A 19,545-nucleotide genomic window follows, 5' to 3' on the forward strand; every position below is an offset into this window, starting at 1 on the left:
AGATTTATGATTAAAAAATTATAAAAGTAGGGTAGACATGTGGAGATTATCCGAATGAACAAAACGTGATCTGTCTCTTCAATGTGTTTCAACCACAGACCTTATTTCGAGCTATTATCCAAAATCCTATGGAGAAATTGCATTGGTTTTTGTCGAAGGAACCGGAAGTGGTAAAATGCTAACTAAGGCCCATTCCCAAACCGCCCCCTACACCCTACCCCTCCGTTTGCGCGTTCACGGGCTGTTCCAAACCAACGAGTGTGTAGCGGTGTGGAGGGGGAGTGGGCTATCAAGCCCTCAAACAGCGAGTCTGCAGCGGTGCTGACTTGAGACCGGTCTCTACCTGACCGGAGTCACGCTGTGTGTGTCCGTCAGGAAACACGCTGTTAACAAGTAGTTCCAGCAAACATCCACTGATAAACTGCGATGTTAACAACCTCTTGATAACCTCATATGTTTTTAACTTAGGATCAAACCTGTGTTAGTCTAGAAAAAGGTAAATGTGTGCATTTTATTATAAGTTGTGTATATTATTACAGATTGTTGCAAAAACTAAGAAGCTTGTAAACATCAGGTGTAAAACTAAAAGAGCTTTACAAAAAAGTAACACAATGAAAGATGTTTGGAGTTTTATTTGAGTTTACATTTTTTGTCTAAGAGATGCTGATTTGAAACCGTTGTTACATACAGTTACGGCATTTCCTGTTTCTGCCGGAGAGAGGGGAGGCCGTCCCAAAGCCTGCTGCTGTGTTTACTCCCTCCATCTGACAGGAGGGAGCCTCGTTGAGCTGCGAGTGTGGCTACAGACGGAGTTCACTCCGTCACGGAGGGGTAGGGTCGAGGGAGTGGTTTGGGATTGGGCCTTACTTCCGGGTTTTAGGACGCGTCACTGTGGCACTCTATTTATGAGGTCAATAAATGTTGTGGTGTGTTTTATTCTGAAAGTCCAAACCGGAAGTCTGCTGTATCTTCTGTGTTGACAAAGATAGTGAGGCAGCAGGAGAGCGCTCAGACCGGACAGATCTTCAGAGAAGAGCACCGAGACCAGCCTCCTCCGTTATACATCTCATCGGTATATGTTCTGATGGGTTAATCTAACAGACAACAACCAGCTGATTATAAACCGTGACAATCAACGGCAGATCTTTGACATGGAATGACACGATTCCTCCCGAGTGGACCTTTACCATCTTGTGACACTTCGCCGGTTGTTCTGGAACAGTGTATCCCGTCTGATGTGCACCTGTTACGGCTGCTCTCTTCCCTGCACACCGCCTCACCACGGAGCGTCATAAACAGCCAGTAAGCGCTTCATCTTTATTTACTGCTGCAGAAGTTGGAAAGGTTTTTGACAACTTGGGCAAGACACTTCACCCCAAATTGCTCCTGGGGGGATTGTCCACAGTACTGAATGTATGTAAGTCGCTTTGGATAAAAGCGTCTAACAAGTGACATGTAAAGTTGCATCATCTGTCGAGCTGTCAGAAAAAAGTGTGGTTGAACGTATCGGTGCATATCTACTTTGAAATTATTTTGTCAACATTCACTCTCTTTTTTACAACAGATGTAAAGTATTGACCCCTGCTCCTTCGAGCCTTCCGCGTTATATTTATGATTTGAGACATGTCCGGACAAGTTAAAGGTTCACGATATTGATAGGCTATTTAAATAAATGTGTTTAGCCCCAGAACCAGAACACTGTCAGAAACTGGTTAATTTATCAAACGAATAATGCATTTATGATTGAATGTATTAAAACTTAAAGCAGGGTCGTGGTTCTGTAATTCGAGATCTTTACGCATTTTCCGATTTATTTTCCTTGCGTTTTTCAAATAACCCTAAATAAACGGGACTTTAAGTGGCACATTTACATTCATTTCACTTCACGTGGAGGATTTATGCTCAGTCTTTTCTCGATATTATTCTTCCTATCATCAGTTTATTGCGAAAGCGGAGAGAAATCTCCGCGTGGCTCGCCTTTCTGTGAGATTGTGTTTACATATGATGTGTACGCGTGCGCGCTTCCTCGTGCTCGATCTGCGCGGATCAGATCTGTTTACAAACAAGTCTCGTGCCCGAGCAGCCGGTACGATCATTTATAATGTAGGTTGCTGGGTCAAACTGGTGGAGAAAGACTAGATGTGTGTATGTGTGCTTTTCTGGTGTTTTTGTATGAGATATGTTATCCTATTATATATTAAATCAAATTAAATGTTTTTTTTATTGATAGTATAATATATACTTTAATTTGGATCAATAAAGTATATCTTATCAGATAGTATATATCCGGAGGGGTCACGAACAAGACTTGCACATGTTTTCTTAATTCTTTGTACATTGATTTCTCAGGGCCACTGTTTTTGTGTTTGTTTGAATTCAATTTGTTGTTTTTTAGATGACTATGTTTATACATTTTGATGTGATGCTTCAGTACATGTTGTCTTGCTTTGTTTGACGTATGTCTGTGTGATTTAGGCTACTGAGATGGCCCGTGCAGAGACCATGGAGAGCGCCGGGGAGACAGGAGGAGAACCAGGAGACGGGCCCCTGCCTCGCCACAGCTCCTGCCGGATGGAGCTGCCCCGCCCCTTCTACAACTGGCCCGGCATGCTCACCACCACCACCACCACCACCATCACCACCGGCTCTGTGACTGGCCCCGGGGCCTTACACCTCCACCAGAACCACCTGCACCCTTTGCAGGCCCTCTATATGTCATACCCGGTGCCTTGCCCCCACCCAGAGGGCCAGGACGAGCCCCAGACTCACCAGCAGTTACCTTGGTCATCGTCGTCATCAACGCCTCCCTCACCTCTCTGCCATCGGAGCGAAGAGAGGGCCAGTGTCTTCTCAGGAGAGCAGTCAGGTAAGATAGTCCTATTCACATGTAATCATATATCCAGCGTGGTTTAGGTTATTTGGGAGATACCAAGTGTTATATCTCTTAAGTAGTAGGATGTGGGTTGCAGCATGGTGTTGTTAAAACCATGTGGGTTGGCCCTCCCTGTGTGTGTAACACCAGGCACACCACTTATGATTTAGAACAGTTGCCTCGGCGAGAAACTCACAAACACACAGATATGTTTGGCCTCGACTGAAGGTGGAAACAGATCTGTATTTTATATTGTTGGACTACATTCAGGAAGAAGAAGCAAACCACCCATAACAACAATGAGAAATGTCACAATACATACACATGCATACATTTATGTTATTAATGGCAGATACTTAGAAATATGTCATTTTCAACATCTGCTTAAAAAAACATATTTTCACCAAAGCTTATTTTACATATTGAGCACTAGCTGTGAAAATAATAATGTTGCATTGGCTTAATTGATGTCACAGACAAAAGAAAAATATAATAATATGTGTGTTTAACCATGATGGTGCAGTCTGTGTGTGACCGGTTGAACTACTTCCTGATGCCCTGTGGTGGAATGTGACTACTTTAAAACATTGATTCACAGCCAATCACTGCTGCAGGATAAGCATTAGATCAGAGTGGATGCAGGTTCTGACCAAGAGTCACGACTCGGCTCTCCTCACAGCATAGCTTGCCTTCCTGACCGCCTCCCTTAATATACACAGACAGCTGTCTGTCAGCTGGCAGGAGAGTATCAGTTCAGTCTGTGCTGTGTCTCCATGACAGGAGACTGTTGGGGCAGTGTTGATGGGGGCAGGTGGAGGGATGAAGAGGATGTGTGTTACCCACTGTCGCAGGGATAAACATGTGACGTTGTTGGCCTTGTAGCCAGCAGACCACTGAGCTGCTGCTGCTGCCTCAGGAGCTCTTACTGGTTTGTTCATGACACAATGTCTGTCTGTCTGGAGTTCACGAGGGGTGAGAAGAGGGGAACTTCCTCTGACAATGGTGGGCGGTAACACGGAAAACACATCTGACCTTTTATAGTACATTATTTTTGACATTGTAAAAACCCTCTTCTCTATTATCTCTATAATGGAATTGGGATATCTTGCATGAATGGACCTTGGACCTATTTGTATTGTATTGTCAAAAATGGCCCTTTTTTACAATCCCAGTATTTGGGGAATAAAGGCTAGATACCTTTTTCATTTACATCTGCAGCAGTTTTTATGTGTGAGCGAGACACCCCATATTATGTTAGGATGAGTCACGCAGAGTCTAAACTCAGATAAGTATCCTGGAGGGAAATGTGGAGGCTGTAGAAAGGGACATTCAGGTGTTGGCATTCACAGGATACAGGAAACACAAGTTAACATGAGACACTGTGTCTCTGTGTTGTGACAGATAGAGGGGTAAACAGATACATTGCCCCACCCCCTTCCTCTCTCAGCTGCAGGTCAGCTGTGCACGGGGCATGTTCAGACATGTCCTGTGCAGTCTGAAGGAACCAATGTGCTGCATTTCCTGCTGCTCTGAGATCAGCCTGGCAGCACACAGTCAGTCTGTTGTCTGCCCACAAGAGCTTCTATTGGCCTCTCAGTCAGGTTTTAAGCTTAGTTTAAATAGTCAGAGTTACAGTTAGTTAATCAGGCTTATCAGTCAGGCTACAATCAAACAGCTAGTCATGTAATGAGGGAGACACTTTGTTATCCAGTCTGTCATCAGTTCGATACTCAGCAACCTAGTGAATTAATTAGTCAGACACTTTCAGTTATTCACTATGAGGCACTCAATAATTAAAATAAAAAAATCAATATCACTTTATCCAGATCATCTGTCAGGTTGGTAAACAGTCATTATGTACGTTTGTTGTCGATTTGTAAGTGAATTTGTTGTATTGTGTGCACAGAGGTGGGAAAGGTACTCAGATATTGTACTTGAATAAAAGTAGAAGTACTCAGATCTTGTACTTTAGTAAAAGTAGAAGTACCAGAGTGTAGGAATACTCTGTTACAGTAAAAGTCCTGCATTCAAAATGTTCCTCAAGTGAAAGTAGAAAAGTATTCTCATCAAAATATAGTGAAAGTAGCGACAGTAAAAGTAGTCATTGTGCAGATTGGTCCATTTCAGAATAATATATATGATATGTTTTATAATGATTGATCATGAAAGTGTTCTCAAAGCTGGTGAAGGTGCAGCTAGTCTGAAGTACTTTGTAGACTGCAGGTTTGCTGGTGGATTTACTCCAGGTGGAACTAAAGTCTGATTCAACACTTGATTAGATTTCACATCATTCATCCACATCTGTGAAGTAACTAAAGGTATTAATACATGTAGTGGAGGAGAAGTACACCATGTACCTCTGAACTGTAGAGGAGTAGAAGTACACCATGTACCTCTGAACTGTAGAGGAGTAGAAGTACACCATGTACCTCTGAACTGTAGAGGAGGAGAAGAACAAAGTAGCAAAAAATGGAACAACTCAAGTAGCTCAAAATTGTACTTAATAAAATACAATTTAAAATCCATCCATCCATCTTCTCCCGCTTATCCGTGGTCGGGTCGCGGGGGTAGCATAAATATATATTTTAAAATGGTTATAGTGCTTAAAAGGTTTAGAAACTAATGTCCTTGCAGGATTCTTGCTATTCCATATCATCATAGTTGAAGGCACTTATGGTTACGGCCCCTACACACGGCGGCGTGCGTTGCCACTTCAACGCTTCTGTCCATTCACTTTCAATGGGGTGACGTCAGAGATGTTCACAAGTCTTTTTTTGCAAGTCCAAGTCAAGTCTCAAGTCTTTGGTCACGAGTCCAAGTCAAGTCTCAAGTCTTTGGTCACGAGTCCAAGTCAAGTCTCAAGTCTTTGGTCACGAGTCCAAGTCAAGTCTCAAGTCTTTGTGGGGTGAGACTTGATCAAGTCTCAAGTCTTTGGCCACGAGTCCAAGTCAAGTCTCAAGTCTTTGTGGGGTGAGACTTGATCAAGTCTCAAGTCTTTGGTCACGAGTCCAAGTCAAGTCTCAAGTCTCTAAAAAAATAAATCATGTCTCTTCTGGTTGTAATAAGCCTTCTATTGTCTGCTGCTATCCAGTCTGTTAAGAATACTGCACAGCTATATCTAAGACATTTAAAGCATTTACTGTGTTATTATCACTCCTATATCTATTAGCGTACTGATTAGTTGTTTGTTATATGATGACTTTGAACAGGCTATTGCAATGCAATATGAGGAAAAACATCACACTTTAGCTAAATGCAAACAACTTATAAACAAAACACTTCAGAATCAGAAATCAGTTAACATTACACAGCTGATGCTGAGCTAAACATGTTTGCTAACCGTCCATGCGTTAAAGTGACTGACCTCTCCGGGTGAGTTTTCAAGTGCCTGATGAAATCCGACGTTGTTGCGCCAGCATCCTTGATTTTGATATTGCAGACTTTGCAGTGTGCGCTCCTTTTGTTGGTGCCGCCGGCGTTTTGTTCGAAGTTTTTGTAGTTGAACCTAATTACAAGCGATACAGCTGCAGGTGTGCCGCCGGTCACCATTGTGTTACTACGAGGTAGTAACAGAGGCGCGCACGTCTGCGTAATGAGCCCGGCTAAAATAACTGGATGGCCTACCTGCCTGTCAGCCTTCCATCTGGGCACAAACTTATCTCGTGCCCTCATTGGTCATGTGCGCGTTCGTGTGTGTTGGAGGAGGCGGGCTCTATAAGGAAGTAGCAGCCTCGAGCAGATTATCTCCGGTTGTGTATTTTCAAATTCTAGCGATCTCGAGCCGGTTTCTCTCAAATGTACCTACCCCACATTTAATACGCCAAAAATAGAAAACACAATGATTGTTCACGAGTCCCAACACACGAGTCCAAGTCGAGTCTGAAGTCTTTTGGTCACGAGTCCAAGTCAAGTCTGAAGTCTCTGTGTGTGCGACTTAAGTGCGACTCGAGTCCGAGTCGCAGACTCGAGTCCCCATCTCTGGGTGACGTCACGATTCGCCGAACTGCATTGTGGGAGCAAAGCATAGCTTCTCTCGCAGTGCTCGCTGCAAAAGTAGAGCAATGTTCTACTTTTGACGCCTCGACAGCCAATCGAATCATATGCCAGTACAAGCTCTAGCCAATCAAACCGAGTGCTTGTGTGTCTGGGGCGGGAGATTAATGTGATTGGTTGTTGGTCGAGTTTCAGCCCCCGCCCTGCCGGCAAGCGACAACGCACCCCTGCCGTGTGTAGGGGCCGTTAGAGACTTTGGATCTAAGCATCAGCTAAATTAATTAGCTGAATAAAAAAAGGAATTGTTTGTTAATTTATTTATTATTTGTTTGGTTAGTCAGAGGATTTGTCGGTTTGTTATTTAATGACAACATCTCTCAGCCGTAAGCTTTTATGGGCTTTAGTCTGTTTTTACTTGTAATGCCACCCCTTCACCCGGCAACCCAGTCCTCCCAGTCTCCTGCATCCCACATGTATCTGCTCTCAGGATCTCTGTCACCTTGTCACTCTGTCAGCCTATCAAACAGACCGCTTCACCAACAGCCCCACCCCCTTACCTCCCTCCAGCCTATCCAGCTCAGACCCCCACTGCCGGCCAATCGCATAGAGACGTCTCCAAGAGTGCTGTCTTCAAGTTACCTTGGCAACAAGCCAGTGTTTCCTGTTTGTTATTTTTCCTCCGCTCTCTCTTTCCTCCCTCTCCGCCTCCATCTCTCCCTCTGTCTAGTCACCTGCATCTTTAAAGGATCAGTTGTAATCCTCCTAGCAAAGTAGATGCTGTGGTTGCCAGGGGTGCCTGTTTCTGTGGCAACAAAGAGTTGTGGTTGCTGGAGACCCTCTGCTCCGTGACAGAGACAGGGGTCCATTCACAGGAAAGCTGTTGTCAAAGTCAGAAGCAAGTGTACAAAGGTTATCTCATCGTCTATTAAAAACGACACGCTGCCAGAGACAAGGATTGTTCATGCAGTATGATAAATCCTTTTCATACGTTGGATGGATATTCAAATAAGCAAGAAACATAACAACAACATAAAAAAATAACTAATTCAATTTAGCAACTGATTTTATAAATGTGTTATGTGAAATATGTTAAAAGAAATGATAAGATACAGAAAAAGAGAAATAATTAATTCATTGTATATAATGCTTACACAACATAAGATGTATCTGAATAAAGCAGAAGAATAAGCATGACAAATAAAAATGTTTATCAAATAGGTCACCAATAAAGATTTGAGACAATTTCCTTTTTTTTCATAAAACCCTAAAACCTCTAATAGCTTTAGGCCTTTTTGTCACGCAACCAGACAGAAGGGACAGGTATCTGTAGGAACAACAACACTAGACCTGTAAACACAACAAACAAACACACACACACACACACACACACACACACACACACACACACACACACACACACACACACACACACACACACACACACACACACACACACACACACACACACACACACACACACACACACACACACCCACACAGTTCTCTCCATACCAGACTTATTAAGCAGATTAAGAGATTACTCTCCAAAGTTCCATGAAGAGGAAACAGACCCATCAGGCTCCTTAGCAAATATGTGTTGCCACAAATGGAACTAATGGAACCGAACAACCCAACTGGAATTTAAAAAAAAAATGTTTTATGTTGAATGTTGTTTTAAAAACTCCCTCTTCTATTCTCTAGTATCAAGTGTGATACACTTTGAGAGGAACTTGTTTTATTGAATGCAAATGGTGAACATAATGTTTCAACCTTGCTTATCTCTTCATACTCATTGTAAACATTCATACTGATCGGTAACGGCCTGGAAGTGAAGCTTTCTGGGAGATGTGTGTATGAAGTTGTGTGTTCTTGTATGTTAGGTCTCTGTTGGTCTGCCCCCCCCCCCCCACACTTGAAGTGTCTTTATTATTGCTAAGGAGGCGGTTAATGTGCGCTACTGGTTAGGCACAACCAGAGGCTGTGGCAATAAAGCACTTGTGTCTTTTCAAACTTGAACTGTTTTTCTCAAAAGAGAGACGAAGAGTAAGAGCATATGGAAAAACGATTTAAAATGATTAAACAATTCTGGAGAATTGCATGTTATTTTGTGAATTAATTTAGCATTTCTCTGCTGCAGACTCGCTCGGAGAGGAGCCCCAGGAGGCCTCCAGCAGGCAGGGGCCTCTTCCAGACCTGCTGCCACAGAACGAGCAGCTCTCCTGGGCTTCCCCTCGTCACGGAGCCCCCGGAGGAGAGGCAGTGCAGGTGCAGGTCATCAGGAGGGTGGCCCACCAGCTGAGGGCCATGGGAGATGAGATCAACGCCACAGTCCTCCACAGAGCGGTAAGAGGAGGGGCGGGGCTTCAGTGCTATATACAGTGTGTTTAGCTATAATGACCTAAATAACATGTTTAAAAAGACCCTGTTAGAAAATGAGTCCAATCCAGCTTCATTATCACAATGTTAGAAACACCTGAGCATTCAGTGTCGTTCCTGTGAAGGGATTCTACCAAGGTTTTATCGTCAATAGCTACAGTGTGATTATTGTCAATGAAAAGCTGTCCCATTACTTCTCCGACCGTGCAACTACAATATACCTTAGACATCGTCAGACAGACACATGTGGCACAAAGACATGCAGGAACAACAGTTTGCAAAAATGAAACCATGAACAGTGGAGTGAAATACTGCTTATTGCTTTCTCTCCTGTGTGTGTGTGTGTGTGTGTGTGTGTGTGTGTGTGTGTGTGTGTGTGTGTGTGTGTGTGTGTGTGTGTGTGTGTGTGTGTGTGTGTGTGTGTGTGTGTGTGTGTGTGTGTGTGTGTGTGTGTGTGTGTGTGTGTGTGTGTGTGTGTGTGTGTGTGTGTGTGTGTGTGTGTGTGTGTGTGTGTGTGTGTGTGTGTGTGTGTGTGTGTGTGTGTGTGTGTGTGTGTGTGTGTGATTTAATCGATGATATCTGAGCCAGTTTAATCTCTTTTCACTTTTGACTGTGGACCTTTTTGCAAATGTCCGCCCTAAAGTCTTTCCACCTCGCTCTCCTATTTCCTCTTTTTCTATGCAGCAATAAGTTATATAAATGTGTACTTTTTAGAAACTTCATTGCACACAGTCCTCTTTCAGATTCATGTCCCCTCCCTTATGTTGTTGTACAGTTTCCTTCCTCATCATTGTTGCTCTGATCTTTCTAACGCTATGAATTGAAGTATGCCCTAGCACCTGAAGACAACACGAACACGTTTCACATCCACACGATGCTCCCAGATCCCAGTATGTCTTACACTGCTGTCTGTCTCCTTGTATTGTTATGTCTTTAACTCCCTCCCCCTCCCTCCCCTGTAGTCTAGATCGCGTGAGGAGTTGGCAGCAACTCTCCACCGCCTCCCCCCCACACACACTCACACACGCACACACACACTCACACACACACACACACACACACACACACACACACACACGCACACACACACACACACACACACACACACACACACACACACACACACACACACACACACACACACACACACACACACTTCCCCAGTCCCCACTGCTCTCTCTCCCTCACCGTCCCGCCTCATGCACATAAACAAAGATGACGTCACCTAGTCTCGACTCACACTCGGATCGCACGCGCACACGCACGCACGCACACACACACACACACACACACACACACACACACACACACACACACACACACACACGCACACACACACTTTATCAGGGTGCAGCAGCTCCTGTTGCAGTGTGTGATGCCTTGGTCCCCTCATGGAGCTGTCTGCTCGCTCTCTGCAGGAAGACAGACAGAAATGGTTTTGTTTACCGCCGAGCCAAAAGCACAGTCAGACTTCTTCTGCGTAGCAGTTAGCAACAAAAGTAGGAGGCAAGGAGGGAGATTGTGAGGGAGGGAGGGTTAACCACAGGCACGTGAGGGGCAGACCGTTCGGAGTAGCATCTTTAACTCACACACTTGTTTATCCTCGTTCAAGTGGCGAAGTGTTTCATTATTCCACTTCATTAGTGCAGCATGGAGTCTCTGTTCACACACATCAGAATGTGTGTCCTCCGTCATCACAAGAAATAAAAAAATCAGCTTCTAGGATTTGCTCCTTTCCACCCAGGTCGTCATTCTGGTCCAACTTCAATTATTTGGCTCACTAGCGTTCAAAATGCTGAAGCAGCTGTAAATGATCCCTGGAGCAGCTCGAGAGCAAACCCCTTAATCTGCGTCTGTGCCAACAGAGCAGGGACCCGTTGACTTGCATGGAGTTAGTCATGTGATGAAGTCAAGTGCAGCTTGTAGGGCGGGTCATTAAATGCGCATTTCTTAGCATCTTGGCCCGCCTTAAAAATGTCAGATATTGAATGATGCGTTTTATTATCTCGGCCAGGGGGAAGTTTGGTGAAGTGTGTGTTGATCTCTCTCATGCAACAGTCTTATATATTTTTGTGGTAAAATATATATTTTATTGACTGCTTTAAACCGTCATTAATCTTTCTCAAATGTTCTCAACGAAAGACATTTCCAAATATCAGCAAAAAACGAACCTCACATTGTTTGTTGCAGGACACTTTTTAAATTGGTATGGCTTACTGACATTGAGAGAGAAGTTATGTCCTATTTTGGACTACACATTAATTCCATACTTGTATGTTATCATCCACTTAAGGTCATTTTGTGCCCTTTGCTTTGAACTCTTTGCGGCCATCTTGACTGAATATTCTGGACTGACTCTTTGTATGTTTCTCTGTCGCAGGGTGCCGTCCCGCTCTGGCAGGACTGGAGAGACGTCTGCCGAGGATTCTTCCACTTCCTCACCCAGACTCTCAGCACTCTGTACAGGATCACATAGGAGGGTGGTTACCATGGCGACTTTATGCATCCAGGAGTGTGGCTAGGGAGTGGAACAAGTCCGACTGGTGGCTGCACTGTTTTAATCCCGGAGGATTTATGTGACCCAAAATCAAGACCTTTTTTTTGGGAAGAAAGGGAGGGATGTGAGAGCGCCCCCTGTGGCTGAGCTCTGAGTCAGTGCTGTGGAGCTGTCTGTCTGTCAGTCTGCTGGAACAGACTGCAGCTGGGACCGCCTGCCGTTTTCATTCCTGTATATTTTGTCGAATCCACTGGCTGTCTTTTCCGGGGCTCATCTCTTCTGTGTGTGTGTGTGTGTGTGTGTGTGTGTGTGTGTGTGTGTGTGTGTGTGTGTGTGTGTGTGTGTGTGTGTGTGTGTGTGTGTGTGTGTGTGTGTGTGTGTGTGTGTGTGTGTGTGTGTGTGTGTGTGTGTGTGTGTGTGTGTGTGTGTGTGTGTGTGTGTGTGTGTGTGTGTGTGTGTGTGTGTGTGTGTGTGTGTGTGTGTGTGTGTGTGCACATATGGTAAAGGTCATGGGTTCAAACGAATAGGTTGAACCACAGATATTTCAAAACTGGCCTTTTTGTTTTATACCCAGATGAGTTTATAGGTCAGCTGTTTTGGAAGTGAAGTTCTTCATGGGTCACTGGAGCGTTTTCATTTAGCTTTAATCTCAGTGACCATTTACTGGAGGATGTGTTCTCATTTCCAAAATGGATGAAATCCCTCCAATGTGTTCCCTTTTGTTTGCGTACAAAGATACAGAACTGACCTGTGTCTGACGTGAGTGTTACTGTCTTTATGTTGTATTATTATAAACTGTGAAACTGGACGCTGAGTTTGCATCGCAGGGACACATGTTGGACTCCACAGAGTGAAGCTCTCTCCCAATCAGAGCCCTCTTCCTCTCAATACACCACGTGCCTTCTGCTATTGGCTCCTGCAACCAGTCTCTGAAAACCAGGACAATCACACACATCTGTCAAAGACACACACACACGCGCACACACACACACACACACACACACACACACACACACAGCAGTTTAAGTTAGTTAGGTTTGAGGTCATTTAAGGACAGACACACTCTGTTCATCCTGCCGGCGTTGGAGCAAAGTGTTTAAAGATGCAATCTGTAAATATCCTTTTGGAAGGTTCGTCTGTTTTTGATGGACTTTGAAAGTGCTTATGAAAGCGAGAGAGTTCAGCTATGTTTGTATTTCTGAGCGGCCGTTGGCATCAGCAGAGCGAAGTTAAATCCAGTGGATTTGAAATGGTATTCCAAGATTTAAAGAAAGATATATGATTTGGACCTTTTGATCGTTAAAAAGTATTTGATGATGTTTTGTAAAATGACCCCTTCAGTTACGCGATTACTTTCCATGTACTTTGGGAGAAGATGTGTATAGCTCATATGAAGAGCATCATTATTTCTGGATGTAGCCTGTATCTGTAGCGTGTTTTCTTTTGTCTGATTTTTTTAATGTAATGCATTAATTATTTATTTTCTTACATTCCTGATCAAATCTATGATTTAAGCTGTATTTGAGTTGTAACTGTTAAAGCCCAGATTGAGAGCTAAAGCTGTTCAAAACACACCCAAAGTAGATCCATCATTTTGAAGAAGCAGAAGAAATGAATCATTTCGAATGTTGTCAGCTTTATGAATTGGTACTTGCCACAAAAAGTAAACGGCTCATTCAAATAAAACGGTATTCTGTTTTTAAGCACTGGTCCTATTATTATTATTATTATTATTATTAGCAATACTTTTGTCGGTAAAGCGCAAAGGGTTTGTTACTGGATGGCACACGTTTCTCTACACTTTCCATGTGTACATCAGAGGAAATGGAAAGCACCAGAAATCTTCCTCTATTCTATCAAAAGCGCTGAAAAAACCGAATCAAACTGTTAGCAATACTTTACAAGATTCCAGTTTTAAAGATTTATATTCATGACATGTACAAAACTATGGTGTAATTACAGTGTATGAAATATTTCTGATGTAAATGTAATTCAGAAACTGTGTGCTAATGGTGCTAGACAACAGATGTAACATAACTGTATAGGGTTAGTTGAACTTAACATTATTGCTTTCAACTAGCCTAATACAGTTATGTTAAATCTGTTGACAATATACATTTAATTAAGGTCAACGTTTCACTTTTGTCCGTGTACACATGCTAGATTGTACATGTATTTACCTCTAACATACATTGGATTAAAGTACCCGTTTAATTGAGGATTTCAATTTTTATTGGATTAGACTGAAACATGGATCTTTGTTTTCATGCCTTGGATTCAAGATGCAAAGTGTGACTGTCATATAAACACCACTACGGTGTAGTCATGTATGGAACACGCAGGTTCACATTAGAGAACCTTCAAAGATTGAACGAGGAAGTGATTGTCTGTTCACGGTGCAGCTCTCACCTGGCAGAAGAACCTTGTTTTGATCATTTCTGAAAGCCTTGATGTATAAAGACCTGATGGAACCTGCAGAGACCCAGCTGCTGCAGTCAGCTGTTAGATGTTCATGTTCTTGGTTCTGTTAGAACTCACATGCAGTGTATTTTTGCTGTTTTTAACCTTTTTCTATTGTAAACTTTCTACATGATTTTGTACTTTGTTCCGTTTTCATACAATAAAGATAAGGATAAATATATTTACTTGTTTGGTGTTTTATGTCTAACATTATATGAAGTAGAAGAAGTGTGCTCTGTATAAACGTAAAAAAACATAATGACTTTTTTTTTAATAATAAGAGCTAATAGTTTGTTTTTATAAAATAATTATTAACAGTAAAAATAAAATATTTTGGATTTTTCTGTTGTTTTACATAAATCCTGTATCATGTTGAAACCCATAGTTAGTGTGTGAATAATTTAAAATACAAAATTACATTATTGATAATGAGTCTTAGAAGCTCCAGTAGTTTGACAGTTCAGGATTATATATTTTAAAGGATGATTCTGGGTCAGTAGCTGCCGGCCCCGCCCCCTTTGGGACACGCAGGCACCATGTGAGCTCCAGAGAGGAGAGAGAGCTTTCTACTGGTGATGAAATGCCATATCAAGTTCTAAACCACATCAAGGATTATTTCTGAAACAGTATGGAGCTCAAATGTGTTTCTCTTGCGTGTTTACCAAAAGGTGAGTTCCTTTTTTTATTTCCTGCTTTTTTACACACTCTCCAATACAGGTTAGCTCTGAGTGTTAGCGATGCTTGCTAATGTAAACACAGACCATATTACGTCCAAAACATGTCACGCATTGTTTCTGATAGCAAAGTTTCTGATAGGGCCTTGGGTGTAAAGCCAGCCCACATTTCCGATATTACGTCGTATCGGCAGCAAATCTGGATCAGCTCCGTTGTAGCCCCGTTTTTAGAGATTTGGGTACATTTTGCATGATAGGAGACCTTTGACCTGAAACCACACTTAAAGTGATATACAAAAGTAAAAGTAATGCAAAATGGTCCATTTCAGAATAATAGTAATATATATATAATTGTATTAAACAACTGATGCATTATTGTGTTCATCACTTTAACTGTTTAGTTCTAACTATTTACTGGGTTGTGAATTTGTATCAGTAAAAAGTTTGACCTTAATCTAATAGTTCATAATTAATTGGTTGAATATATTTTGTATTATAAAACGTAATTTGCAAAGCATCTAGAACTGTATGGAGTGTTATAAATGCAATAGAGTGAAAAATACAGTATTTGTCTCTGAATTGTAGTGGAGTAGATTTTTTTCTTATCAAGCTCCACATTTGTGGAATCAGCTTCCAGTTTGTGTTCGGGCGGCAGACACCCTATCCGTTTTTAAGAGTGCGCTTAAGACCTTCCTTTTTGATAAAGCTTATAGTTAGGGCTGATTAGATTCAGCCCCTAGTTTTGCTGATATAGGCTTAGTTTGTCGGGGGACATCTTACTTCTTCCTTCTCTCTGTCTATACCTGTGTACTCTCATGTTCCCATTAACCCAGCTTCCCCACATGTCTTTCTTTTTGGTGTCTATATACGCCGGGATCGCGAGTCATGGCTGTGGTCCTGGATCATCGGTCCTGGATGGATATCCTCGTGGATTCATCTTCCTATTATACACACATGCATTTCCAAACATTTGGACTACCTATGTTGAACATGTATTATCTTTTCAATTTACACACGGCATCTATTGCACGTCTGTCCGTCCTGGGAGAGGGATCCCTCCTCTGCTGCTCTCCCTGAGGTTTCTCCCATTTTTCCCTTTAAACTGGGTTTTCTTCGGAAGTTTTTCCTTGTACGATGTGAGGGTCTAAGGACAGAGGGTCTGAGGACAGAGGGTCTGAGGACAGAGGGTCTGAGGACAGAGGGTCTAAGGACAGAGGGTCTAAGGACATTGTATTGTCATACTGATATTCTGTACAAACTGTGAAGTCCACTGAGACAAATGTGTGATATTGGGCTATATAAATAAACATTGATTGATTGATAGATGTGTAAAGGTACTTTAAATAGAACAACCTGTACTTAAGTAAAGTAGAACTTTCCCAAAGTTGTACTCGAGTACAGTGGTTGAGTAAAACAGTTACATTCCCCCACTGTCAAGTAAGAAAAGCCTCTCATGAGACTCTTCTGCTCAAAAAGATGAAAGCCTCAAGAGTAGACGATGACTTTGATTTACTCTGGGACAAATGTCACTGTGGACTGTGATTTTGGATGCGGCTGCTCTGAGAGGACAGATGCAGATGTTTACAGATGTTGGTGCTCTGGGGGCGGAGCAGGGGAGGGACAGACAGCTCTGGGGTGTGCTTCACATCTGGAGAGCAGCAGGGATTAAGAGACATATCAGGTCAAGACCCTCGCTGCCCACTGATATACACACACACACACACACACACACACACACACACACACACACACACACACACACACACACACACACACACACACACACACACACACACACACACACACACACACACACATACACACACTATTACTGAGTCAACAGGCAGTATTGAGACTGGTTATCGTCACTTAAACTCCTCAGCAGGACGAGCCAATCAGGCAGCCCTTAGAGCAAAAGCAGGGATCTGATTGGCTGCAACAGCAGGCACTTGGTGTGGAGAGAGTGACCACACAGCGGGGGCACCAGGCTTGGATTTAACTCTGTGTGTGTGTGTGTGTGTGTGTGTGTGTGTGTGTGTGTGTGTGTGTGTGTGTGTGTGTGTGTGTGTGTGTGTGTGTGTGTGTCACAAGAGGACATATAGAAAGCGATGGAGAGAATATTAAGAGAGGAAGGAGAGAAATTACAGCATAGTCAGCATGTAGAGTATGTGAGAGCTCATTGGCTGTGTGTGTTGCGGATAAGAGCGGAGGTTTAATTAAAGGGGCAGATTGAGTTTAATGCGATGTCCCATAATTAATCTCCTCTCCTAATCCCAGTAAAAGAGCAGTGTACCGAGCAGCTCCTGGGTTCCATTCCAACACTCTTGTTTTGTTCCTCTTGTCCTGATCAGCTGCAAACACCCCTCACAGTATACTTCTGTTACTTAATATATAGTATTCATTATTTCTAATTCTGCCCCACAAACCTCCCTGTGTTGTACTGACAGAACACCCAGTGTGTGAATGGACACATCATGTTTTGTATGTTTTTAATTGAATTGTCACACATGCTGCTTTTCTGCTTTTCTTGTACAGTAAATGTCAGGGAATTAAATAGTATGTTCATTGGTTATTCAGCAGGGTTGTATCAAAGAACAGTGACTCTCATTTACTTCTTCCTAAAATGTAAACCGATGTGCGTTTGAAAAGTTAGAATGACACATGAAATGTTGAATATGGGATAACCTACTAAAGTCTCTGAATACCCTTATTATTATAGTATTACATGCTATTTTATTATTTAACTAAGGGAAGTAATCATTTGTCAACATTATCCCTCGACAAATGCTCGTTGTCTGGTACGTTTTTCCTGGGAAAATCCCTCTAACATACACCATATAGTATAGTAGTGATTCTTAATCTAAAATGGGGATCCATTTTGAATTTGTATTGTTTGGTTCGACTTACTGATGTTTATGGGTCAACACTATAATTGAGCAACATGTGTGTTCTGTAGTTGTCACCACAAAAGAACATCTGTTTAGCTTTTATTCATCAGTTAGACCTTAAAATGGTTGCTCCAAAAATGTAAAATATGGAAACTGATGGCCAGATACAGGAAGTCCTATTACTACTGAATTCGCAGTCTTCTTTAAATAACAAACTGTACAGAAAACAAAATAAAAAACCAAAACAACTTTGGTTTCCTCTTATGAGACACAAAGAGACAGTGGTGCAAGATGTTTTCAGATCCTCTTCTGAAATAAAATTCTAATATCACACTGTAAAAATACTGAGTACAGAGTTCAAAACCTTACTTGAGTAAAAGTACGTAAGTGATATCACTAATGTACTTGTATTATAAAAATTCATTATGTAGTCAAATGTTGCCTGCTGTGTTTTCGAATGGCTGTAATTTCGACTGAAGCTGTAAATGCAGGGGAGGGAAAAGGTGCAGAAGAATAAAGCAGCCGGAGATAGATTTGCTCGGGGTAAAGTACAGTACAGGACAGCACTCTAATGTAACGGGACGTAGGCCTATGTGCCATGCAAGCATGCACAGCTCATGTTCGGAGAAACCTTTAGAGAAAGGCATCAGTAAAGTTGAACTTCTGTATGAAAGCAATGTAAGGATTTGTATTGGACAACACACAGCAGTTAGGAAGAAGCAGCCAGAGATATCACCATATCGCCTCTTTAAACACGGCTCCATCTGCAGCGCGGGGTGTGTGCAGGCCCGCCTTAACCTGCCATCAGGCCCTGGGGCCGATAGGTTGTGTAGGCCCCCTATTTAAACAACAAATCAAAGTCACGTATAGCCTCGGCAGGCTCTGTGATCGCACTTCTCCACTCTGCTCTACGCGCGCCTGGTCCTCTCCTCCAGATGAGTGACGTATCGGGCCTCCCTCGTGTATCTGTCCGGTTGCCGTTGGCTCCCCTCCACGTAGCAAGTCCTCGTCGTCCTCTCATCTCCTCCAACAGATAATGTCTCTCCTGTCTGTTTTTCCTCTCCCGCTACTCCATCGCTATCAGAACCAGACGGCCTACTTGGCTCCGAGGCACCGCTGCCGCTCGGTACAGAACTCACCTGTCCTCCCTCCTCATCCTGGCCTACAGGTTTAAAATAACCTGTAAGCTTCGGCATGTTTTGTAACAGCTGCTTGTCTCGAAACTTCTTTTCCCTCAACAATTTCCTTTGCCGAGCGCCACTCTCAAACTTTTTCTTCTCCGACATTTTCTCCTAAACAGCCTTCATCTGTCACTCAATCACTCGCAATTTGAATAAGTCACATGTGAAACATATTCTCATTCTGATTGGCTGTTAAGTGGTGCCAGCTGACTGTTTCTGAATCATCTCTGGAATCCATCGATCTGATTGATTAGGGGAGCAAATGATCAAAATAGTATGGAGGGAAGATATTTTCGTTTGGATTACTGGTCTGGAGGAAGCTCACGAGTGTGTGTGTGTGTGTGTGTGTGTGTGTGTGTGTGTGTGTGTGTGTGTGTGTGTGTGTGTGTGTGTGTGTGTGTGTGTGTGTGTGTGTGTGTGTGTGTGTGTGTGTGTGTGTGTGTGTGTGTGTGTGTGTGTGTGTGTGTGTGTGTGTGTGTGTGTGTGTGTGTGTGTGTGTGTGTGTGTGTGTGTGTGTGTGTGTGTGTGTGTATGTATACGTGTGTGTGTGTGTATTTTTGCGTTTGTGTGTATTGTGTTTGTTTCCCGGGGAAAACACTCATGA

General features: G+C 42.8%; 1 protein-coding gene across 1 annotated transcript; it reads left to right on the forward strand.

The window, feature by feature from the left end:
• Positions 1–971: 971 nt before the first annotated feature.
• On the forward strand, positions 972–12,085 carry bbc3 (BCL2 binding component 3). Its single transcript, XM_034097250.2, has 4 exons — positions 972–1,302; positions 2,476–2,866; positions 9,003–9,208; positions 11,622–12,085. The coding sequence occupies exons 2-4, from the start codon at positions 2,485–2,487 to the stop codon at positions 11,715–11,717; spliced, it is 684 nt and encodes a 227-aa protein (XP_033953141.1). The 5' UTR covers positions 972–1,302; positions 2,476–2,484; the 3' UTR covers positions 11,718–12,085.
• Positions 12,086–19,545: the final 7,460 nt, after the last annotated feature.

The sequence above is a fragment of the Pseudochaenichthys georgianus genome, chromosome 13 (genome assembly GCF_902827115.2).
Source record: "Pseudochaenichthys georgianus chromosome 13, fPseGeo1.2, whole genome shotgun sequence".
Classification (NCBI taxonomy): domain Eukaryota; kingdom Metazoa; phylum Chordata; class Actinopteri; order Perciformes; family Channichthyidae; genus Pseudochaenichthys; species Pseudochaenichthys georgianus.